Source organism: Podarcis raffonei, chromosome 13, assembly GCF_027172205.1.
Source record: "Podarcis raffonei isolate rPodRaf1 chromosome 13, rPodRaf1.pri, whole genome shotgun sequence".
Lineage (NCBI taxonomy): Eukaryota > Metazoa > Chordata > Lepidosauria > Squamata > Lacertidae > Podarcis > Podarcis raffonei.
The window spans coordinates 12,326,356-12,352,822 of record NC_070614.1 but is presented as its reverse complement, the minus strand read 5'-3'; the positions used below and the strand labels follow the sequence as shown (position 1 = coordinate 12,352,822).

At 42.3% G+C, this 26,467-nt stretch overlaps 1 protein-coding gene across 9 annotated transcripts in view; it reads left to right on the top strand.

Moving 5' to 3' along the window:
• Window positions 1-156: 156 nt before the first annotated feature.
• The window catches only part of TANC2 (tetratricopeptide repeat, ankyrin repeat and coiled-coil containing 2), a 193,489-nt gene continuing 167,178 nt past the window's right edge, over window positions 157-26,467 (top strand). For 2 of the 9 annotated variants that reach the window (XM_053363721.1, XM_053363714.1), the window contains exons 1-3: window positions 157-282; window positions 24,004-24,155; window positions 24,426-24,525. In XM_053363721.1, the coding sequence (XP_053219696.1) occupies window positions 24,459-24,525 (67 nt within the window). In that variant the 5' untranslated portion in view covers window positions 157-282; window positions 24,004-24,155; window positions 24,426-24,458. Of the gene's footprint in view, window positions 283-612; window positions 704-1,000; window positions 1,085-24,003; window positions 24,156-24,425; window positions 24,526-26,467 lie in introns of those variants that run through there. The other 7 variants (XM_053363716.1, XM_053363715.1, XM_053363720.1 and 4 more) reach the window with 7 other exon arrangements.

The following is a 26,467-nucleotide window of genomic DNA, read 5'->3' as shown; positions in this document are numbered from 1 at the left end:
GCGCGCACCAGCCTCCCCTCGCCGCCCGGCCCTGGCAGGCGCGTGGCGCGTGCGCGGCAGGCGCATGCGCGCGGGGGGTAGCCCTGAAGAAGAAGAAGAAGAAGGATCAGGAGAAGCGCGAGGCGGTGCCGCCGACTCCCCCTCCCCTTTTCTATATCCCAAACCCCGCCGTCGCGCGCGCGCCCGCGCATGTGTGTGAAAGAGGGTGGCGCGCGTGCGTGCGCGCACTCCCTCCTCCTCCTCCTCACTATCTCGTCATTTGCTTCTCCCTTGATTGGTGAGGTGTGTGTGGTGAGGGGGGGGGGGAGGAACCAAAACAAAAGCGGCCGGGCTGACTGACTGACTTGACTGAGGAGGAGGCGGGCGTTGTGAGGGGGGGGGTCCAGCCGCCATCCCCTCCACGGTCCCCCCGTCAGCAGCAGCATCGCCTCCCCGCCCCCTCCCCGCCTTGGCTTGTGTCTGTGTGGAGGGAGGAAGGAGCCGCTCCTCCTCCTCCTCCTCCTCGTCGCTTTCGGGATGTGGTGAGGGAGGCAGGGAAGGCTCCCCGCTCCCTCCGCCTCGCAGCCCCTCCCTCACCCCCCACCCCACCCCACCCCAGAAAAGAAACCCTCCGAGGAAGGGAAGGAGGTGGAGCTGCCGCGCCCCGGAGGCAGCCGGACGCCCCCCGCCCCACTCACGCCCCCACCCCGACGCCCCTCAGGAGGTGAGTGTGGGATTGGCGAGAGGGGAAAAGGGGGGAGCAGGGTGGGCGCTGGATGGGTGTAACCCAGGCGGGGGAAAGTGGGATTCTGTCACCGTCTCCCCCTCCCCCTCCCCCTCCTCCCAGCTGGCCCTATCGCTCCACAGCCTCGATGTGGAAGGAGGGGATAGGTCGCCCGCGCCGTCTGAAGGAGTGGTTGCGTGACAGCGAGCTCCGTGCACACGCGGGACGTGCGGGCGCGGATGCTGGCTGGGCATCGGTTTTATGTAGATGCCTTCCCCTCCCGGGCGGGCGGGCGGGCGCACCTTCGCGCGCCGGCCCGACACGCATCCGCGTCCGGCTGCCATTAGCGATGCTCCTGCTACACGCGTGAAGTTATAGGTGGTATGTTAATAATAATCATAATCATACCTTCCTCGTTTGCGGGAGGTCACTTGGCCGGCCGGGTTTAGTCGTGGCAGGGTCGCTTGGGGTGAAAAGCACACGCTCTGAACGTACAGTCTTAATTCTTAGATCGGGGGCGAAAATGGGGTGGCGTTTTGACTGGGAGGAGGAGGAGGAGGAGGAGGAGGATGTTGCTGTTTGGGAGCATGTTTTGCGAAGAGGAGGATATCCTGGGCTGCTGATATTCTTTCTCTCCTTCGCCTCCCCGCCATCCCAGTTTGCCATGGTCTGAGGTCATCTGGTCTTGCACGGTGTATGTGTTTGTGTGTTTTGTGCTTAGTTAGAAGTATGTTATTACAGGCGATGGGGGGGGCATGAATCATCTCAGTGACTCAAAAGGGGAAGGGGTTGTTGTATCTTATGGGGCAGTGGAATTTGCTGACAAGTATTAATCTAGTGGGGCAGGAGTTTGTGGTACCTTGCTTTTTATTTTGGGTGACAGAGATGTGAATGTGGGAGCCGTGGGGGGTGAACATCTTCGTTCAGTCTGCATATGTAAGAGTTGGGTCACATCAGCCTGGGTGTGTGTGTGTTCAGAGTGGGGGGTGATGCCTGCACTGCATCATTACTATGGGTTGTGTGTAGATTGGGGGCAGGGAGCAGAAAAATCCCATGATGTACCAGTGTAGGCATGAAGCCTTTTGAACAATGATGTCAGCCATGTATAGAGAACAGAGGCTATATTGACATGAAGAACATGAGAAATCTTTCTGCCATGGGCTGGAAGGTAGAGACATTGAGTCCATATGGGTATTGTAGGGTGAATGGGCATTATAGCCTGGTGATATTGAATTGGCAGTCTGTTGTCGAACTGGAGGGGTGGGTCTCTTTAGGACTTGTTGATATCAGGGTGACAAAAGGTGCTTGTTATACAACATTCATACTCATAAGCCTGGATGCGGTATAGCGATTACAGTGGTCCCAGTTGGTGTGTGGAGGGCGGGAAAGTCTGTTTTCAGTATTACTGATGAGGTAGCAATTATATTGGGGAAACTAGTAATTACTTTAAGAAATCTGAATTCGAAACTTGGTGGCCAGTATTTGTATTGGAGTCAAATTATTCACACACAGTAACTGAAAGTAGAGACCAGTCTAATATTATTACCTGTTTCAGTCGGAGCAGCACTAAAACTGTATTAACAGATGTAATATGATATATTGGCTTGTTATGGTTGAAGTGAAGAGTTGCTGTTTAACATTTATTTACTAAAAGTGCTACTATGGATGTATTTACTATTTAACTTTACAAGAATCATGGTCAACTACTCTTCCTTCAAACAGTATGACCTATTTACAAAAATGAGGACGAATCCCTTTCCCCCCAGAAGTAAATTCCACTGAAATGATGCCTAGCTTTGATAGCTTCAGCAATTTCCTCCTCAATTTTGTTTTTGTTTGTCTTATTATCAACTTTACATTTTTCTTTTTTCACTTGGAAAATACTTACTCCCCCCGCCCCCGATACTAAGGAGTTAGACAGTTGGGAATAAGCCCCATTGAATTCAGTGGGACTTGCTTCTGAGTAAAGATGCATATCCTTTTGGGCCTGTTTGCCTTTCCTGATGGTCTGTGGCACTGAGCCTCCATGGTAGTGGTTGCTTAATTCTCCAAACTTCAATAAGGGTCCCCCCCCCCCTTGTACTGTGTGCCATCTAAAGCTTTAAACAAATAACACAATCGTCTAATTTTGATAGATGCCACTATTTGAAATTATTGTGTTGCATATGTTGTAAGCAAGACTGGGAGCTCTACTGTCCCTTGGGGGAAATGCTGAGAATTTATCCAATTTCTATTAATATGATGCTGGTGCCTAGGAGTTTGAAACATTACTTCCAATTCTGCTTTGGTGGGCTCCACTAGAAAATCTTGTGATGCAGAACTTGTCATTTATTGGGCTGCCATTTGTGGCAGGAGTTAGGAAAATAAAGTATAATTCCTTACTTTCATATCATTTTAAAAAAAATTAAACTTGCATGTCCTTAAAACTGTTGGAATAAAAGGTAAAGGTAAAGGTACCCCTGCCCGTACGGGCCAGTCTTGCCAGACTCTAGGGTTGTGCGCTCATCTCACTCTATAGGCCGGGAGCCAGCGCTGTCCGCAGACACTTCCGGGTCACGTGGCCAGCGTGACAAGCTGCATCTGGCGAGCCAGCGCAGCACACGGAACGCCGTTTACCTTCCCGCTGGTAAGCGGTCCCTATTTATCTACTTGCACACGGGGGTGCTTTCGAACTGCTAGGTGGGCAGGCGCTGGGACCGAACGATGGGAGCGCACCCCGCCGCGGGGATTCGAACCGCCGACCATGCGATCGGCAAGTCCTAGACGCTGAGGTTTTACCCACAGCGCCAGGCCTATTAGAAGGAAATGTATTGGACACCATTCTTATTTACTTTCCCCAGAATTTAATTTTAGCTTGATTTCACTGTCTTGAGAAAGGTGAAGAAAGGTTTAAGTTCTAGTCATACAACTGGCCAATTTTGTGCTAGCCAGCCACTGAATTACTTTCATGTCTGTTCCTGTTGGGATACCAATTTTATGTTGGTGGATCCTTGGGTAATGATATAATTTCAGGACTGCGAGCCTTATTTAGCAATGTTGTTGTTACAAAAACCAGAAGAACCTTTAACTCAATTTTCCCATAGCACTGTGCTATAGGAAATGTCTGAGGTGGTTTGTGAAAAATTGTTTGCTATGCCTTACAGAACATGTACACAAACATCTCACTGGTTTTCTTTGGTTTGCTGTTTGTCAAATAGTGATTTTTGAAACTTCAGATTTTCGGTACACTTGTTTGGGTGCAAAGGCAACCATTAGAGCAGTTTGGTCTTGAGAGTTTTTTTTAATAGTCTGCTTCTATATAAGCTTTCATTTTGTAAATGGCGCAGTTCCACCCAATTGTATCTTTGTAGAATGTATTGCTAAGGTTTTGAAATTTTAGAAATTAAGCTTTTACATATGAGTAGCTTTTACATCTTACTGCAATATTGGACTACAGAATGTGCATACGCTCCTATTCTGAATGTGAATATTTAGTTCAATGGTACTATTCATGTTGTGTGTCTTGACATATTTAAGGCTTTAGTTCTTCACAGGGAAGGCTTTGTATGAGGACTAATGGGTGGGGAAATTAATCTGTTAGAGTAGTATGCCTTTTAGATTAGCACAAAAAAGAAGGAAAGCAGATGAATCACGCTTGTTGACATTTCATTTCACTTGTTCTCAGTATATGCCATTTATTCATGCTAAAAATGCATTTTGGAATATCAAAATATGATTTTGCATAGACAACCAGAATTAAAGCAAAAACATCAATATTAAGGTCCAATATTATGTTTTAAGTTATTGTGAAACATGAAAATAAGATTTCATAGAAAATGACAACAGGATAAATATACCTTTAAAAAGATCTGACACAGACACCAAAGTTCATACCTATACACGTCTATTTGAAAGTAAGTACCATGGAATTCACTGAGGCTTTCTCACAGTCAGTGGATATAGGGGTTGCAACCTTCATTTTCTTTGTTGTGCTTTAAAGCATTAGGTTTTGACTTCACTCATTTTTCTTCATATGTGAAGTAGGACAATTACTCCTCTTGGATTTCTGCCCCATCCTGTCTTAGAATAATAGGGTGAGTTACTGTTTATTTGGTTAAGGATGAAGGATTCTGATTTGTACTACATTTGGACAAATTTGCAGTATCCAAGGTCTGCCTTCATTCTGCTTGAGTCTTGTGGAGGCATAATGCTCCCAGTTTGCCTAGCACTTGGGAGCAGGCCATGGGACTGTAACCTCCCTCCAGTCCCAGGAGTGTGAATTCCTGTCACAACTTAATTATAATTAAGCATCACATTGGCAGAGATGTACACCATGGTCAGGACTATTCAGCGTTCCCACTTAATGAAGATTTCAAACTGCGGTTTGAACCCAGCTCCAAATTATGGTTAAGGGAAAGCCCTAATTAGGCAGGTGGTGGAAATTTGCACTCCAGAAGGAGGGATTGGGAAGGGAGTGCAAGATCCATTCCTGAGCTAACTGGGAGTGTTACACCTGCATTTATTAAACATATTCATCAAAATGTATTACCCTCACTTTCCATTAAAAAGTCTCATGGAAGTTTTAAAAAGTTATGAGAGCAGTAAAAGAGTGAAGCAGTAAACAAAAATTCAGATAAAGACTTGAATGCAATTAACAATTCAGCAGATTAAAGTTTAACCATTTTATGCCAATTACTCACTGAGAGCTTGAGTAGACCCCTTTGCATGTTGTGGCCTCCTCCAAAATACATTTGGTTGGGATTAGAGCTAGGGTGGGGAACCTGATTGTGGCCTTCCAGATCTTGCTGGACAACAATCACCCACGAACATTGACTGTGCTGGCTGGAGCTAATGAGAGCAATACAGTGGTACCTCGGTTTTCGAACGTCTCTGTTCACATACATTTCGGTTCCCAAACGCTGTAAACCCTGAAGTAAATGCTTCAGTTTTTGAACACGCCTTGAAGTCGAACTTGCCACACGGCTTCCGCTGAGTGCAAGATCCTGAGGCCTAGCTGTCGGCTTTTGAGTTTTCGAACGTTTCAGAACCTGAACGGTCTTCTGGAACGGATTGCATACAAAAACCGAGGCTACAGATTTCCCACCCCTGGACCGGAGAGCGCTTTTGCAGTGGCTACCCGTGGTTCTGGAACTCCCTCCCATGTGAGGTCTGCTTTACTGCCATGTTGATCACCTTTACTTTTTAGGAAAGCTCTTGATCCTTAAGTCAGAGGCTGATTTAGGCGCAGAGCCTTGGGAGCACCACAGGGGGTATCACAGCTATGATGTAGAATGAAAGGTAAGAGGCACGGGGCATCAAATTTTGGCATTGCACAAGGCGCCGCTGAAATTCGAGGCCTCAAGGTCTGCTACTGCTTAAGTATATGGAGTTCAGGACAGATAAAAGAAAGTATTTCTTAACACAGTGCATAGTTAAACTATGGAAAATGTTCCCCCAGGAGGCAGTGATGACCACCAACTTGGATGATTTTAAAAGAGGATTCAACAAATTAATGGAGGGGAGAGCTATTTATGGCTACTAGCCACAATGGCTAAGTGCTGCCACCATGGTTAGAGGCAGCAGTGTTTTTTAAATGCCAGTTGCCGAGGGCCACAGGTGTAGAGAGTACTCATGTGCTTGAATCCTGCTTCCTGGCTTCCCGCATGCCTCTGGTTGGCTGCTGTGAGAATAGGATGCTGGACTAGATGGGCCCTTAGCAGCAGCAGGCTCCTCTTACGTTCTTATGTTCTAATTCTACCATATATTGTTTTAGTAGAAATGGTTTTAGTGGATGCTTTCTATTTTTCCTTTTATATTCTCGGCATTGTTTTTTTACACTTGTATTATAATGCTTTCAGGGACGTGGGTGGCGCTGTGGGTTAAACAACAGAGCCTAGGACTTGCCAATCAGAAGGTCAGCGATTCGAATCCCCGCAATGGGGTGAGCTCCCGTTGCTCGGTCCCTGCTTCTGCCAACCTAGCAGTTCGAAAGCACGTCAAAGTGCAAGTACAGTGGTACCTCGGGTTACATATGCTTCAGGTTACAGACTCCTCTAACCCAGAAATAGTACCTCGGGTTAAGAACTTTGCTTCAGGATGAGAACAGAAATCGTGCTCTGGTGGCGCAGCAGCAGCAGGAGGCCCCATTAGCTAAAGTGGTGCTTCAGGTTAAGAACAGTTTCAGGTTAAGAACGGACCACCAGAACAAATTAAGTACTTAACCTGAGGTACCGCTGTAGATAAATAGGTACCGTTCTGGCGGGAAGGTAAACGGCGTTTCCGTGCGCTGCTCTGGTTCGCCAGAAGCAGCTTAGTCATGCTGGCCACATGACCCGGAAACTGTACGCCGGCTCCCTCGGCCAATAAAGCGAGATGAGCACCACAACCCCAGAGTCGGCCTAATGGTCAGGGGTCCCTTTCCCTTTCCCTTTATAATGCTTTAAGTTTCTCTGTGTTAACCACCTTAGACTTTGCGTGAGGAAAGGAAGGGCAGAATGTTATTTTTCATTCTTGTTTATTGAGAATATTTCAATTAAAAATAAAATAGAAAGTGAAAGATTAAAATGTTATAAATAAAAAGCTGATGGAGCAAAAAGGGTTTTATACTGAGTTGGAAGGCTGGCAAAGAAAGAACAATACAGGCGTCTCTAGGAAAGCTTATGTGGGCAATCAAAACAACACTTTTCTGTGTTTTAACCAAAGGCAACTCAAATGTTGGTGGAATGCAAAGGAGTGTGTCTCCAGAAGATTATAATCAGCTGGCGGACCTAAAGGTACCGTATTCCCAAGTTGTTCAGGGCATTTTGAATTGGAACCAAAAGCAGACCAACAGCCACGGAAACTGTTGTAATAAGTGGCTCTGGTCGACAGATTGGCCATGACATTCTGGACCTCTGAAACTTCCAAATACTTTTAAAAACGTAAGAAGAACTTGCGTCAGGCTGGCAGACCATCTGTTCCAGCATATTGTTCTCACAGTGGCCAACCAGATGCCCATGGGAAACCTGCAAACAGAACCTGAGCACAAGAGCACTCTCCCCTCCTGCAATTTCCAGCAGCTGGTATTTTCAAAGGTAGCTCCACATGGAGCACATTGCAATAATACATTTGCAATGTAGCCAAGCCATTGGTTACTCTGGTAAAATCAGATTTTTTTCCAGGAGCAGATAGGGCTCAAATACCAGCAAAAAAGGGCAATTTCCAGTGAAAGATACACAGAGAGGGAACCTAAGCAATTTCAATTAGCAGGGCATTGTGACATAGCCACAGCAAAGGCACTATCTCTTTTGCTCACTTGCCAAATCTCCTGAAATGGTATCCAGAACAAGGTCTTTGACATTAATCTTAATTCCTAGGCAGGCTTCTCAAAGAGAGAGGTCTCTAAGGTAACCTGGTCCTAAGCTGTTTAGGGCTTTAAAACCTATACCCAACACTGCTTGTGCAGCTGTTTTTAAAAATGTTTGAGCAAAACTTTCCATCCCATAACTGGATTTAAAGATGTATTGTAATGTCTCTAGATAATCCATATAATCCTGGAAAATTTGGAGTTGAAACATCACCCTATGCTTGAGCACGTTGCCCCAAAATAGAATATTAAAGGTAAAGGTAAAGGTACCCCTGCCCGTACGGGCCAGTCGTGTCCGACTCTAGGGTTGTGCGCTCATCTCACTTAAGAGGCCGGGAGCCAGCGCTGTCCAGAGACACTTCCGGGTCACGTGGCCAGCGTGACGAAGCTGCTCTGGCGAGCCAGCACCAGCGCAGCACACGGAAACGCTGTTTACCTTCCCGCTATAAAGTGGTACCTATTTATCTACTTGCACTTAGGGGTGCTTTCGAACTGCTAGGTGGGCAGGAGCTGGGACCGAAAGACAGGAGCTCACCCCGCCGCGGGGATTCGAACCGCCGACCATACGATCGGCAAGTCCTAGGCACTGAGGTTTTACCCACAGTGCCACCCGCATCCCTTAATAGAATATTAGGTACAGTCAAACCTTGGTTCTTGAACGACTCCGTTTTTTAACGTTTCAGCTCCCGAACACCAGGAAGTAAATGCTCCGGTTTTCGAACGTTTTTCGGAACCTGAACGTCTGATGCGGCTTCTGCTTGAGTGCAAGAAGCTCTTGCAACCAATCGGAAGCCGTGCCCTGGTTGTCGAGCGTTTCAGAACCTGAATGGTCTTCTGGAACAGATTATGTTAGACAACCGAGGTTTGACTGTACTATAAAACCTATCTGAACCCTGATGCTAAGTCTCAACACTGCTTCTTTAAGGCTGGATGGAAAACTCCTTTTCATTCCTCTTACCAACTTGGCCAGATTAACTATGACTGCTTTTATCAGGAGGCAGAGCAGGAAGAACACACAGATGGTTGGCCTTTCTGCTCCAAGAATCCTGTACACATCCTTAGGTCTGCACAGGTACTTTGTCCTGCCTACTAGTGCTATTGACTAACGGCCTTCTCCAGTTAACTGAAAAGAAATAACTTTGGTACTGAGTGAGGAGGGAAAGGCCTGACAAGTCAGCAGTGATGAATACTTCTTATAAAGGAACATGTTTTTAGAAGACTATGGTGATAATATGGAATAATAATAACAACTTTGCGTATTTCCAGGAGCCTTTTTTGTATTCAGATTTTCTTTCCTAAATTGAAATTGTTCACATTATCAATCAGTTGTGAATAACTGAGATGACTAACTTCTATGTCAGTGACTGCAGGAAAATGTGACTTTATATGGTATATTGGAAAGTTCTGCCTTTCTTTCACATGGCATAGAACATGGGTTGGGAACTTCTGGCCTGTGGGCCAAATCTGGCCAACTAGGCTAGGTTCCTAATTTGATTCACAAGTCACAACACTTTTCCTCCAGCCTTGTCCACCTGTTATTTGCCTGATGTGTCATTACATTAGATATTAACATCGGATATGTGGATGCAAAGGAAGAATTGGGAGCCTTATAGGACTCCCTACTGTTCCTTTGCATTTGCAATTTGCATTTGGTGCTGTTTAAATTTGATGCTGAATGCAAAGTCTGCTGCATTTGGCCTGGATTGCATTTACTTGGGAGTTTGAGCGGATCCAACCAAGCAACACAGTTTGCATTCTGCACCAAATTTAAATAGTAGTGAATACAAACCATGCTTCAAAGGAACAGTTGGTCAGGAAGGCTCCTAGTTCAGTTGTGTTTCACACTGAATAAAAACTGCACTGCTTTGGGCTTGATCTAATTGGAAGGTCGATAGCCCTGTTAAACTGTTAAACCTGTGGAGGGTTAATCAGAATTGCATCCATCCTCCTGTCTGAAGCAGGTTCTTCGCTGTGGCATGAAAATAACTTTGTTTGGTTTTGAGATCCCACAGTTCAGTATTTATTTATATTTATATGTATATGTAAATGTATCACATTTAAATTTATATTTATTTATTTATATCCCACATAATCTGTTTTGCAAAGAGCAGCAGCATCTCTTGTCCTGGAGATCCATTTTAAACAGGAATTCTTCTTAGCTTAGGATCTTGGTTTGCTTAAAGAAACAGTGTAGTTTTGAGACTCATCCATTTTCAGATGAATTTAAGGTAAGGCTTTCAAGTTCTCACAGGTTTCTCTGAAAGCAAAAGCAATTTTTTCATCATGCATCCTTTAACAGATTTAATAATTTTATGTAGTTACATGTTTACTGTCCTTAATTAAGCTAATCCACATAGTGGTAGCATAAAATAAGAAACTATGATATCTAGATATATATCTATACTTTTAATTTTATTATCTTTTTAAGAAACGTGATAGAAGCATAAGCATAACAATTGGTTTCTCCCCTGCCCCAGAAGACCAATACAGTAAATTTCCCCATAAATCTATTTGCATAGTTGGTCGGTGCCAGTCATTGGAATACTTTATAAAGTGATGCCATATTTTAGCAAATTCATCTGTATCAGTTGCATCATGGCGTGTACTCTAAGTTACTGTAGTTTCTCAGATAAAGCAATTGTCCATACTTCCTGTGATACTGTGATCTATTTATTTAAAATATTATTTCACCCTTTTGGTGCGAAGAGCCTCCAAAGCCTCTAAGGAATTCAGTGGTGTGACCATGAATACTTATGGGACTTTCGCTGGAGAAGATGACCCTGTTGTGGATGGATGCTTCCATGCAACCTTGATGGAATAACATAGGAGAAACGTGTTAGAAAATCTAAAAAGGGAATGAACTCCCTTTCCCGGGCGCAATATTCCCCCCACCCCACCCGAGGGCAAAGCCTCATAAGGCTACAAATATTCTAAACGCATGGAGGGGGGATGGAGGGGTGTTACATTTAGTTGTCCTGTTATATTTGTTATACATCTATGAAAACAAATAAAATTACTTTTTAAAAAGTAAACACAATTTTAAAACAAATGATGATACTAAATAAAGATTAAAAACCATAAAGCAATGAAACCAGATCAGTAGGAGGCCATTAAGTATTATTATAAGCATAGGTAAACGGCATGGAATTGACAGTTTATTTGAAAAATAGTGAAGATGGCAATAATTGAGCTTTCCTGGGTAGAATTCTTGAAGACAGCATGCCTTTGAAAAGACTCTTCCACCTGCCTAGCCTCAGGACTCAGCTACATTGGCAAAGAAAAAGTGCTTTATATGCGTTGTTTACGTATTATAACACTGTGATACCAGATGGCAGTGTAGAGTTCCATTTTTGCCAACCCGATTTCTCATACAAAGTTTACAACGCATTTAACGAGTAGCCAGAGAAAGGCCTCAGAAGAAGATCTTAATTGCTGGGTAGACTCTGGCTTTACACTGCACCTGAACTGAAAAGCATCTCTTGACTGAATTCGGAGAAAGTGTAAATCTTAAAGACAGAGAAACAATTTTAACTTATAATTAAGAGTCCATGTACCTGTAATATTCTGCATGGTTCAATTTGCAACACCAGCCATAGCATAGACTCTGTACCCTGGGCAAGAGTCAGTAAGTACATTATAATTATTGAATGAGGCTTGGTCATGGACTTGGGGTTAAGGTTCTTGAGTTTATAAATCTGTGGTCTATACCTTTGCAGGCAAATATATTAAAGTATTGACTAGCATGTCTGTGAAAATTTGTGTGTTGTATTGTGGCTTGACTGGTGGATCTGGCAAGCTACTTGCTCAGAAGATATTGTTACTATTCTGCATTCTAACTACAAGGATGTTATCTTGGTTAGTATTTACGTATTTATTTTATTTATTCCACAATATTTAGATATCATTTGATTTTAATAAAATCTCAAAGCAGTTTAATATTTGTCCACCCTCCTTTACTCTTTCTCACCTGATTTCTACATTGGAGATTGCATATAAATCATGTGGGGAATGACAAGTGATTTCTGATAAAGAAATCCGATGCAGGGAAGGAAATAAGAGTGAATAGATAAGAATACGTAACTGACAGTCGAATACATAATTTGACAGTTTTGGCTTTCCTCCCTCAAGAATTTTTCTATCTACTTCAACAGTCACTGTTTAAGGGAGTACCCAAAACTATGTTATAAAAATATGGGTGCAGCATTAATTTTCATAAGGGTGCCCTGTTAATTCTTTAATATTCTGCTGAGTCTTCTTTCTCCTTTCCCCATCAACATCCCTTTCTAACCTTGATGTAGTATACTCCTGTGACCTACTTCCTTTCCACTCATTAATATTCTTGCTTATCATTGGCCCTTAAACCTGGACTTAAATTAATAGAAACAACAGAGCTCACACCTGAGTAATTGTTTTGATGTTGACAGAAGATTGCTTTACTCTGTTTATATTTAGAAATTCATGTGTAACTCAGTGGAATGGAAGGCTTTTTCAGAAAATCAAGCAAAACCATTTTTTAAATTACTTTGGGTCCAATAAAAATAAAAACATAATGAAAAATTAAAATAAAAAAGACATCCATTTAAACTAAGTTTCACAACTTTATTACTTTATCTGCAATGGAATAGATGGTTAATTAACCTACTTCCTTTTTCTTCCTATGTGCATTGCCTGCTGCTTAGGTGAGAACCAGAAAATACTGTCTGCATTGTTTAGGTCACCCCATCTTGGCACAAAACATCAATTCAGTGCTAAAACTGAACCTTTCACCTCTCTGCCAGCATCCCTGAAAGGTGTGTCTAGGAGACCATTGACAGCAGCACCGGTCTGCAAGCCTGTGAGTTTGGGGTCAATGAGCTTAATTCCCTTTCCATGGTGTCCTGGTGACATGTAAGAAATCATTCCTTCTTTCAAGAAAAGGTGAATTTCATTGACACTATAGAAATCAGTCAGTAACTACTTGATGCCAGGGATGGGGAATGAAAATCTCCAGTGATGTGTCTCTCTCTCTCCCCCCAAATTCTGAATTAGAAAATGGCCCAGAAAATTAGTTTAACTTACAACAAGAATGGAAAGAAACCATAAAATAGGCAAAAGCATTAAAGCCATAAATAGTACTAAAAGTATTCATCCGCCAGCAATCAGTAACAAGGAAATGTAATTTAGCGTGCTTATATTACTCTTATTTAGTAGTACTCCAGGGCAGATTTTTGAAAATCCAATTTCTAAATAAATTGTGTCCAAGTCCCCTAAACCTTTACATATGCACTCTTGTACGTATTGTAATTTCTATTCTGATTTGAGATGCCATATCATTTATCCTCTTCTGTCTGTTTTGCCAGGGCACCCAAATGAAAGATTTGTAATCCCTTGTTTATTGGATAAAGTCTTGTATCACTGGACAGGTGGCTAATGTTTTCAAAATTGCTATATCCATAAGAGGTCAAATGATGGACTGTATTACAGGGACTGCATTAATTGTGTTCTGTATCTAAACTGGATCAGGTCTTATTACTGTAATTAAGGTATTGATTGATTACTTGTATTTAGTAAACAAAACTAAAAACTTGGAAATAGCCAGGCTTGCCTAGTTTTTATTTGTAATTGGCATTCATTTGTTGTTGCTAATGAATTTAGGAAACAGATCCTTTGTGTGCAGAAAAATAAAGCAGTGAAATTTTTTAACAAAACAAAAAAACTTCCTCTTCACATCACTGACTGTAGTTCTTCCTCTGTCCAAAAAACAAAGGCTAAGGTGAAGATTAAGGCCACATTCATTCTGATAGTCTAGTTGTACCTTAACCTCAACTGAAGCTCATAAAGTTTCTGCATGTTGTGTTAAGATACTGTACTTGACCAAAATTGGGTGAATGCTGCAATCCAGTTGACCCAGTTGCAGTCAACCTGCTTGTGATGAATGTTCTCCTGGTCTTTGGCATAGCCTGCCACTCTGACCTTGACTTCATGCTCCTTATTCACTCTCCCTTCCCATTTTTTTTCTTTTGTTGCTGCAGGCAGGGAGTAGCCCTCTTTCCAGAAGAATATTGCGCAAGTCTATTAGAGTAAGCATAGTCATTGCCCACCCACCTGTGGGTTATCCCTGGTTCTTGCAGGATGAAGGCATAATGACCTTGATTCAAGCAGGTTCAAGATCCTGTTTCTAGCAAGTTGATGATATGGCCACACCCAGCCATACTTGTTTATATGTCCTACAAGGAAGGCCAAGCTGCTTGCTTAGGGCCTAGAACACCCCCATCCTGCCCTTTAATGTGTTATATTGAGAAGAAAGACACAGCATCTATACCTACTGGGGGTTGGTAGGACCCTAATTATCCACTTAAATCAGGGGAGTCAAAACTCCCAAGTCCTCTCCATCCCCCAACTATGTGGAATTAACCTATTTGCACTAGTGCTGTCTTGTAATAATTAATTTTGTCTTCATTAGATGACCTAGCTGTTCATTGTTTGCTCATTCAAAATCCTGTTAGAAAGTAACTTAAGTTTCTTTCATATTTCCTTCCTTGTATTGGCCTCTGGTTGCCTAGATCAAACTCTGCTCTATAGGTTGACGTCTGTTTCCCTTTCCTGCTCCAACAGCAGTTGGATTAGTATTATTTTTTCCACTCCTTGTCCTCGAATGAAATTAGTTCGGTGTTGGATGAATGCTGTTTCCTGGAGAGCCTTTCTTGGTGGCATGCCCTACTGCTGCCATTGATACCCACTGTCATGAAATACAGTAGGCTGGGTCTCTCCATCGCATGTGTGTCAGAGAGAGGGGGTTGGGGGAGTTATTTTGGCATTCCCCCCCTTTTTTGGCACAGCCTGCCATGCTGGTGTATGCACCTGCAGGCTGTCACTTGTACTATGTGGTCTAAGGGGAAGAGAGAAAAATGGTGTTTATACTGTATGCAGTTTCCTTTAAGGTACTAGGGCAGGGCCAGCAGCAGCCCAGTCAGTTCACTTTCCCTGGATTGGGAAGAACCAACTATATTCTGGTCCAATCTAACTTCCACAATAGCACCCCTTCATCATTAAACAGTTTCTTCTTTGTAGGACTTCTCAGCCATTGCTGTCCTGCTGTGACGGAGGGGAGTCCTGAGCACTCTCCAGTCTTTCCACCACTGCCCTGCCAAACTTCTTTTCAGTCATGTGCCAGACAAGCAACAAAAACAGTGTGATCTTGTTTCTGATACTTCACCTAGAACAGGGTGGTGGATGGACCCTGTAAAGCAGTCCTCAAGTAGCACTGCCTTTTGGTGGCTCATCACAGCACTCTTGCCACTGTCAGCTTGATCTGCCTCTCATACCTTTCCAAGGAGTGGAGGTAAAGATGCTGCTCCTCCCACATAGAATTCAGCATTTTTATTTTAAAATGAGAAATTATTTTGAAGTGAGAGTTTTGACACGTACATTTGACACACATATTCCTGTACCACTACACTCAATTGTATGGAAGTGTTTAGAAAAGATACACTTGGGAGTATAATGTTTCAGTGTAAATGTGTAATATACATAACATTTTTATAGAAGTCGAATTATCGCTGGATTAAGCATAGAAATGATGACTGTTGAAATGCTTACTTCTAGAGTATTTCCTTGGTTTTTGCACAAGTTGTTTCAGACATGCTTCTTGATTAATATTTGCATTCATAGTATGATTATTTTTGTGCACTGTTGACTTTTTCAGCTGTACTATTCATGTAGTGATTTCCTCTTCCCTTTAAGTTGCATTCACTTAATTGGTGCCATGTTGTTTATCTCCTAAACTATGTTACCTATTTCTGCAGGCTACAACGATAGAGCTATGTAAGCATTCTGAAAGGTGGTATTATTGTCATGGCAAAGGTGCCAATTTGTAGTAGCTTCAAAGTGGGTAAATTAGTAATTGCCATACTAGTTCGTTGAAATGATACCTCAGTGTGTGACAGTGGCCACACCCCAGGAATGGCTTTGACTGGCCAGCAAAACCAGGCAAAAGTAGCCGATTGGTCTCAAATCCTCAGTGAGTTAGAGACTTCCCCTGCATGTGAAGGCAGGCTCCAGCGAATTGAGAGGATGAGACCAATAGCTGGTCCAACAGTAAAGAAAGTGGTTTCTACACGATCTGTAGAGGGGCAAGTGGATGGCTGCTGAATGCTTGAAGCAGGGTTTTGAGCTCTAAGGCCAACTCTAAGGCAAGTTTCTGCTCTATAACCAACCCTTAGCATTTGTTTTTATCCTCTCTTCCATTTTATTTCTTAACTCCTTTTAGTGCTTCGTTTTGTTGTTTTAATTTATTGTTTTATCTCATTGTTTTATTGTTCTAACTCCCCTAAACTGTGAGGCTGCATGAAGCTGGGCTGGGCTGAGCACTCTGCTAGGCAGTGCCAAACGCAAGGTCTAGCCAAATCAATCAACCTGGTAAGGCATCCCATCTTGAAGAAGGAAAACTTAGTTCCTAAACCCGCTGCCTTTCGGGATATCTTTGGGAAAAGAAAATCTAAGGAGTAAACTCTACACAAATCCGGAGTGGAGTCCCTAAGGCAGTTGGATGGTGTCTTGTATGCCTCCTTCCAGCGACTCCTGCAGCCAAGTGGGTGCCAAATGTATTGCTCTGCTTTCCTTTGGACCACATTAGTGAGGTTGAGAGCAGGATCTTGTCATCTGGGCTGCCCAGGACCTCCATAGACAGTGCCAAGGCTTGTGCCCTAGGAGGGTTTTTTCAGTACTGCTAACACAGCTGTTTGACTTCACCTCTGGAGGCACACTCTATTGTCCCTTGAGACAGACTGATGCCAACAACAACAGCCTTTTAAACAGCTTAGCTTGGATCACTTATACCCTATCCCGAAAAGTGTTTACCCATGATGTAGTTATCAAAACTGACGGGAAAAATAAACTCTATTGATTTATGTTAAATCCAGACAGAGTAGATTTCCTGTTTGTTAGATTAAACTTTCAGTTGACTTGTAGTATAGATAATATTTTTTCTTTGGGGCCTTGGGTTGCTTTGACGTGCTGAAATACTACTTGGATTTTTTCCGGGGAAACACTGAGATGACTCAAGTCCACAAGCTAACCACGGTTTGTCGTCATGTCGGGTATGCAGATTAGTATGGCTTTCAAACCAGGATCTGAAACCCGGCAAAGCAAGCACTCACACTAAGGGCACACTTTTGATGTTGCCTAACAAAATGCCTTCATTTTAAGATACAGTAGCTTTAGTATACTAGTAAATACATATTACATTTATGCAATTTTAGAAGAGATTATCACTGTGAATCTTACGAAGTTAATATAGATTCTGAAACGGGTTGGAGAGAAAATAGATTATTTGCCAGGAAGCAGCACATTATACCTATTTCTCATTTGAGTTGGCTCTGCTGTCCCCTTTGCCATCTTGTCTTACAAAGAATAAATTTGCATGTTTGGTGGTAATGAGAATATGTCCATTGGATAGAATCCTAGGGATTTTATTATTTATTTTCCTCAATAAAAATGATAGGAAACCTTAGCCTGGTAATGGATGGTAGAGGGATATATGTGTGTCCCAATGGTTTTTATTTTAATCTTGCACTGATACAGGACTGGATTTAAGCCTATTACTTAGATATGCTTCTGAAACTTTTTGATGTAACCTATTGGAATATCCAGTTGTGATTCTGGTGCAACAAACTGAACACAGCTTCTACAGTTCATATCTATTCAGTGTAGACACATCTCAGAAGTAGGTAAAGCTGATACTAGATTTATATTTATTCATTGTTGTAACTTCTGGTCTTGTCTAGTTGAAGGTTGGAGGATGGATGACTGTGTTCTATGGAGGGATCATACTGTGCAATGATATCATTCACATGCTGGAGTGTGTAAAAGGGTTCGGAAAAGCTCTCCAGGGTCTAGGTGGGTTGGTCATCCTGTTCACCATTGCCCTCCTCTTCCGTGCTTTCACTGCTGGAACTTGATCTCTCCAGTTCCTCCAGGTCTTCCAGACTCAAGGCCTGTTGCCCCTCAATCAGTTCCTTTTCCTCCTCCTGGATGAAGTCAATAAAGCCATCACCACCAACTTGCCTCACCATCTTCATAATGTTCTCAACCTCATTGGCGATGCCTGGAAATCCCTTGAAGTCGTGAATGCATTCCTTCTACAGTTTGTGCCAGCATGTTTCAGGTTTCAGGCTTGATTGCATCCACTGCCTGCTTGATGTAGGTGACACAGCCGGCAGTGTTGAAGGACTTCCAGAATGCCATGAGGTTAAGATGTAGATCAGCATCCATCATATCGATCAGCGAGGCAAAGGTGAGCCTGGTGTAATGAGACTTGAAGCAGTGAATCAGCCCTTGATCCAAAGGTTGGATGAGTGAGGTTGAATTGGAGGGGAAAAAGGCAACAGTGATGTCGTCGTGTGCAAATGGTAGCTCTTGCGGATGACCAGGAGCATTGTCCACCATCAGTAGCACTCCAGCCTTTTCTCCTGCAGGTAACACCTCACCTCCGGAATAAAGCACTTGTGGAACCAGTCCAGAAAGCTTGCAGGCCTTCTTGTTGGACTGCCAGAAGATAGGCAGCAGATTCTTGTTCTTGCCTTTGAGGACATGGCTTTTTTTTTAGCTGTACACCATGTCCAGCTTGATTGAGTGCCTAGCCACATTGCCTTCTCTGCTTTGTCAATACAGTCTGCTCAGGCATCTTCCAGGACAGGCCTATCTCCTCTGCTCTGAAGACCTGCTCTGGAAGGTATCCTTTCTCCTGCAGCAGCCTCTTTAGCTGCTCAGAGTATGCTTCAGCAGCCTCCTGGTCTGTGGATGCAGCTTCACCAGCTGCCTGTACAATACTTGCCCAGTTAAGTGAAAAAGCAGATAAATGGAGCCAGACTGGTACCTGGGAATAATCTGCACCAGGATGGACCTAAAAGAGAACATGGCAAAACACTATTTATAATCTAATAGCTCTCAACTAAAACCACACATCATCAGTGATCTGCAGCCCATCCTGAATAGTCACACTTCCCTCTCTCACAGGCCTTGAGTGTTAGGTCTGTACTTGCTTACAGACAGTGCCTAGCCTAAAACAGGCATTTGCTATCAGCAACAGGCCATATATCAAGAGAGACAAACACAGAAGCCAGCCTTGCAGCAGGCTGAGATACCAACTTTATCCCCATATATTGCAGGCAACACTATTACAGGGCTTAATAATGTCAGCCACATCAGTGGTTTCTGTGTGTGCTCATATACTTGCCATCATCTCCCAGCAGTGCCTTTCTGCGTTCTATATAGGACAAAACAAACCAATTTCTATGCAAAATAAGAAGTAGACTTCAGCCTAACATTAGAAATAGCAATATGCAGAAACCAATAGGAGAGCATTTCATTATACCTGAAATACTCTATAACTGATTTTCAGGTGGTCATCCTTGAACAAAGGAACTTCAGAGGTAAACTCTAGTCTGAATTATAAGTTATTGGGGAATTAATTTTTGTCACTTGCAGCTTGAATTGAGATTAAGGTTATGGTTTTTTTTAATAATAAAAAAATTCTACATGTGCTTCTTTATTAGCTTACCAATGCCAGGATGTTTGTGTTCTCAGCAACAGAGCTGTGGCAATCGGTCATTGCTTTTAGATAATTGTTGCTGTCTGTTACTTTTGCATTTCATTTCCCGCTTACCTCACTCTCTTACATTCCACCTCCCCCGGTCATTACTTGGCAATTTAGGAATACAATTCATGCATCTGATAAGTAATTATTATTTTAATTTCTATACTACCTTTCTTCTGAAGTTCACGTAGTGGTTTACGGTATATTACACAAAAATACATATCATAATAACAAACCAAAACAATGTCTCCTACAGTTTAAAAGGCCATAGATTGTTTAATTAGCCAAAGGCCTGGGAGAAGAGAATGCTTTTATCTGGCAGTTTAAAAAGCCATTGTTCAATTAGCCAAAGGTCTGGGAGAAGAGGAATGTTTTTACCTGGCACCTCCCTGGGGAGAGCATTCCGCAAGCGGGGAGCCACCACAGAAAAGGCCCGTTATCATGTTGCCACCTTCTGACTACGTCATGGAGGGGGCACATGAAGAAGGGCCTCATACGATAATCGCATGGTCCAGGTTGGTTTATATGGGGAGAGGCACTTCATGAGGTATTGCGATCCTGAGCTGAAGGGGACTCTAGTCCACAAATGCTTATTTCATAACGTTTTTTCTTAGTCTTTAAAATGCCACAGGATTCACTGAGTCTTATTTTTAAGCCTGACTTGCATGAATCCAGAAAATCTAATATAAAATAATTCTTGATGTACCACTCCTTTTTAAAGTACCAGGAAGCAATATTCACTATGGCTGTTAAAAGCTTATTCAGCATAGCCAGAGAAGATTTCACAAACCAGTTTGGACAGGGATTGAGTGAACAAATGTGGAGCCTCAGAATTCTAAGAAGCCTGTCCCCATATTTGTGCAACAACAGTTGCACCCCTTCTGAGGACTGCATGAACTATGATATATTATTGGAGGCAGGTATAAGTGATTTAAGCTGCAAAATGTTTAGCAAATTGGTCACAGCGACAGTACTTCCCAGGAGTGGGTGCATGTGATAACAGTTCTATATATATATAAAAACAAATTGACCAATGCTGAACAGAAACAGTGGTGGCAGAGTGTTACTTTTTTTGCTGTTATCACTGCCACATTGTAGGCTCTGAGAGAATAGACCAGATTTTCTGAATTTCTATGAAGTCTGGTAATTATAAGATCTTCAATAAATTTATCACATAGTTTTCATAAATAGGATAGCAAAACACACCTACCGGTACTTTTTCTCCACAAATGCACAAATCTCATTCCGACAAACTTTCCTGTATTTTCTATCCATAAATGTCAAGGGCATTGCTTAGAAGGGCAGTCTGATTTTTTTCTCTCCCTTTAAAGATGGAAAAGAATGAATACCTTTGCTGACAGTGATCCATTTTGTAGTAGCATTAGAAAGCTCTATTTTATATTCTTTTCAAGTCTAGATCAGGTGCAAAAATCTTTCCCTTTACTTGTTTTTTTGACCTTCTACTTAGAAGATGATATTATCTGGTCTTGTGACAAATTATATTCTAGCATTAGCTTCTTACACACCAGTGTCTAATACAATGTATCTTGTTTGTTTTAAAGCACACTTTGAATTATATTGTAAGCATGGATGATTCCACAGATTCTACCGGAAGAGAGTCAGTTATCACCTTACTTCCATAAAATTTTGAGAAGAGCCTATATTGCTTGAGGTGCAGTGAATCTGCTTATATATTATTTTTTGAAGACTAACAGAACTAAAGGCCCAAACTTGAATCTGAGATATTATGACCCGTTTCATCATACATTTATGGTATTCCAAAATACCATAACTCTAGATTCTAATTGAGAGAGTGATTCCTGTTGACAATGCAGCCTACATTTCTTAAAGTATTTTCAGCCCCACTTGTGACATTGAGATTAGGGACATACCATGTGTACAGGTGACGACTGATTAACACATGTCTGAACGGTCCGTGATCACACATGTGCACACAGTGCCAAACCTGTAAGTAGTCAAAAATGTCACTAAACACGTCATTAAAAAGTGTGGAATGGGGGCAGGGTGGGGGTAGAATGGGCTCATATGTGCTCTGCCGATGGGCAGGGGGGGGGGATGGAACCCCTACACAAAATGGTCGTTGATTGTATACTTAAGATCAAAGTTTGTGTGTGTGTGTGTGTGTGTGTGTGTGTGTGTGTTTGTATATGTGTGTGTGTATATATATATATATATATATATATGAATATGAGACATGTAAAGAAACTCATAGAAACATTTACATTCACATCAAAAGTAAACAAGTAGGGGTGGGGTGAGGACATTTGTAGTGAAAAGAAAGAACATGGTTTATGAAAGTTGATGTTCCAAAATATTTTAAGTAAAGACTACCCTTTGATGAATGCACACAAAATAGGTTTATCAGTTTCTTAATTTTGATAAAAGTGCAGTATCCTATACTCTCCCATACTACTACTACTACTACTACTACTACTGCTACTAAATTTATTTATACCCCGCCCTCCCCAGCCAAGACCGGGCTTAGGGCGGCTAACAACCAATAATAAAAACAAGTTGATTAAAATACAATTTAAAAAACAAGATTAAAATACAACATTAAAACATTAGGATGCAGCCTCTTCACAGGAGGAGAAAGGGAAAAGAAAGAGGGGGAGGGAATCAGACTGATTCTAAGCCAAAGGCCAGGCGGAACAACTTAAGACAGTTACAGGCCCTGCGGAAAGAAATCAGATCCTGCAGGGCCCTGGTCTCATGAGACAGAGCGTTCCACCAGGCTGGAGCCAGTGTTGAAAAGGCCCTGGCTCTGGTTGAGGCTAATCTAACTTCCTTAGGGCCCAGGACCTCTAGGGTGTTGCTATTTATGGACCTTAAGGTCCTCCATGGGGCATACCAGGAGAGGCGGTCCCGTAGGTACGCCTAATCACACTTCAGTGGGGCCACTGTTTCCAGTTTGTAGCTATACATGTTTTCGAAGCTATGGGTAAGTTTACAACTACTTCAAGAACAATATCATTGATTGAAGCTTGAAAATGTAGTGGCTAACCTTTTTGGGGTGAGGGCAGCATTGGCACATGGACAGCTTATTTGGGGCTGCATGTCAAATGTATGTGTCAAAAGTGTAAAAGTGGGCATTTACATTTTTTTTAAAGGAAAACTATAACGAGGGGGTGGGTCTTGGAGGGTCATAACAACCTTTTGGCATCACAATTGCAGCAGGGGGAATGGTCAGTAAAAGAATTACTATTTTTTAAAAAAAATAAAAAATGGGTTTACAAAAAAACCTTGTTGGTGGGGTTAGGGTTAGGTTAAGTTAAAAAGTAATAATTAAAAAAGAAGGAAAATGGAGAGGAGCCTATCGCCCCTCAACAATCTTTTGGTTTTTCGACATCACATAGAAACACAATAACAATAATTTCCTATATTTATTTTTAAAACGGCAGGATTTGTTTGAGTGTGTGTATATTATGCGGCAAAACAAAAACGTAACAGAACAAAAATTATGCAGAGAGGGATGGGTGCTACTTATGGGTTATTCAACCCTGCCTGAATGGGATGAATATCAAGTTGTTGGGTTTTTTTGGGGGGGGGGCGAATTCACAAGGTAAATGGCAGAGGGGAAAAGGTAACACAGAAACATACTGTGGTCTCAGTTTGAACACTTAAGGCTTGTAGTTGCTAACCTAAATCTAAAGAGATGGGAGAACCAGTCATGGATTTCTGTCATTTAATGTAGTTCAACCTTTAATCAGATACTGGAACGTTAAACTTTTCTTATATTGACTTGGTTTATGATTAGGTCTGTGGGTACTCTGTTTTTCCAGTTTTTGCCATTCTGTACATATATGCTTGCTTTGCAAAGTTTATTTTTACTTGCTAAGGAGAGGAGTAAGGACTTAAGCAGGGAACCAAATGTGTATTCCCGGCAAATCTTATTAAGCAAACCCTCTGAGATTTGCCTAAGTTTTGCCTCTGTGTAACAGTTGTTGGAAAGCACAGGTGAGAAGACTGCTGTTGCCCTTAAGTCTTACCTGTGGGATTCTCATAGGCATCTGGTTTCTACTATGAAAGCAATGGACTAGATGGGTCCTGATCTAGTTGGGCTCTTCTTATGTTCTTCCGTGATATTGCCTCCATGGTTTTAAACTTACCTTAACATCTAAAAGAGCTGGAAGAATTAAAGGTGAATCCTGCACATGTTCAACATTATTTGAGTTTTCTGAGTTTGTACACAGCCCTAGGTGCAATCTTGTAGAAATCTTTGTACAGTTCAATATCCTGGGCTAATACTAATCAATAAGGTTGATAATGGGAGCCATTCAAGGTCTGTGTAAATAAATTCACCCTCCAAGTATCCTGAGCCTGTTCCACTAATACAACTTGGTGGATCTTTCATACCTGGTCTGTTTCTTATTTATGTAGGTTTGGTGCTCTCAACTGCCTTTGCAAGACATGGCCTCTCTGCAATAAAATTCTGGATTCCACATTGTTACCAACATGGGGGCTACTTTGCAAATTTTACCCAATTTGCAGAACCCAATCATGGCAGCATTTTGCCCCAAACTATTAAACAGGTGAGGCAGAACAGAATCCTGAAATATGTGCTGACCATGGTTAGTCTCTGGAAGAGAAGAAAAATTACAATAGAAGATTAGCACTTTATTTCATTTACGGGTTTAAGATCTTTTTTTCTGAATGCTTAGTTTCCTACAAAGAGCCAATTCAGATGTTACATTATTAATACAAATAGCAGTTGCAGAGACACAATAAATCTTTACGTTGTTCCTTGCTGCTAATGACCAAAAATTAGTTAATGGATGCCTTTTATTTTTATATTTATACAGCTTTGGGGGCGAGCTGATTAGACCAGAACAGCCATGTTTCGGAACAGTCTCAAGATGCTTCTTACGGGTGGGAAATCAAACCGCAAAAACAGATCCAGTGGTAAGTGAAGGAAGGAGTATTTGAATGCAGCACAATCATCCCAGCCCAGCCGATGAAATTTGCATGTAGAAACTGGCTGCAAGGTGAGGTAGAATATTGCCATGCCAGTAATATAGTGATCCCATTCCTTATTCCGTATCCTTAAAGGTAAAGGTACCCCTGCCTGTACGGGCCAGTCTTGACAGACTCTAGGGTTGTGCGCCCATCTCACTCAAGAGGCCGGGGGCCAGCGCTGTCTGGAGACACTTCCGGGTCACGTGGCCAGCGTGACATCACTGCTCTGGCGAGCCAGAGCTGCACATGGAAACGCCACTTACCTTCCTGCTAGTAAGCGGTCCCTATTTATCTACTTGCACCCGGGGGTGCTTTCGAACTGCTAGGTTGGCAGGCGCTGGGACCGAACAACGGGAGCGCACCCCGCCACGGGGATTCGAACCGCCGACCTTTCGATCGGCAAGCCCTAGGCGCTGAGGCTTTTACCCACAGCGCCACCTGCATCCCTATTCCGTATCCTTATTGAGACTCAACTAGTGGATAGACTGCTCCCCGCATTGCTAAGATCCCAGACGACTCGAGTTGATGCTGATGATGCTCCTGAGACTTCAGTTATTTTGTCACCCCTTAATATAATGATAACAGTATAACTTTCAAGCCAGTTTCATGCCCGATGAGCTGAATAATACTGAATGAGAAGGGAAGAGGAAATGATTCTGATGATTCATGTGATTGCTGGGCAACCAGAAAAACTTCCTCTATATCTTCTAGATTGTAATCCAGTAAAGCCACATTAAAAATTCATATTTAAATGGGTGTGGCTTCAGGCTTGTGTACCAGCAGTGGAGATCCTCTGGGCCATGAGTCTAATTAGACTTGGCAGGGGTCTTAATTTGTCCCATGTGATGTGTTTACTGCAAACCATGCCCACCTGTAGCACACATGACAACATGCGTGACATCAGCTGTGGGGCAAGCAAAGATGCAAAGGGACAATGGAGAGTCTTACAGTGCTCCTTGGCAAGCAGATCTTGCATTCAGCACATTTAAAACTTGGTTTCAAATGCAAATCCTGCTGGGATTGGTTGCACTCTGGAGCTCCTAACTGGAGATCCTGAATACAACCAGTTCCTCTGAAAATCAGAATTTGTACTCAGTTCCAAATCTTTTGCAGTGATCTTCAGTTGCAGCTGGTTTTAGCTCAAAGTGGACTGAAAAGAAATAATTGGGAATCTTTCTTTTTTTTTTTAAGTTGGGTCTGTCCTGAAATCATGGTTATGTCAGGCTATTGGTGGGTGGCCCCATCCTTCCATCATAATGGCCCATAGTGGTTGGGGGGAACTTGTAACACGCTTATTTAGAAGTTGGACACATTGAACTCAGTATGATTTGATTTTGAGTAAATATGCATAGGATTGGGCTGCAAATGAACTAAACATTTTGTGAATGAGAGCCATTGTGCTTTGAGTTTCAAATGTTTCTGCTATAATATACAATGTTCCTTTTGATCTGAAGAAAAATGTTTGTTTTGTCATATAGTGCACAAAAGATGAATTATCCACAGACTTCTTTGCAGGATAATTTCTTTTCAAATTCTGGCAAGACTTGATGACTTTATTTTACAAAGTGGCAATATGCCTAATGTACAGTGTTTTGTTTATTTGCTGTCCAAGTTGTGTTCTGGAGTTTCTGGAAAAAATGTTACTGTGATTTCCCCCCCTGCTACATAAGTCTTTGATGGGGTTGCAGGACTGCCACTGAGCGCAAACCTTGAATCAGTGAGACCTGTTGGTTTGTGGATCTACAACAACAGTGTGTTTTTGCTGGAATATAAATTTCACACTTTGATTTGATATTTAGAAGTCAGATGAACTATGTTCATTATGCAGAGTAAGCTTGAAAATAGGAAGCCACTCTATGTTGGATATTTAATAGAAAAAACATAGTTT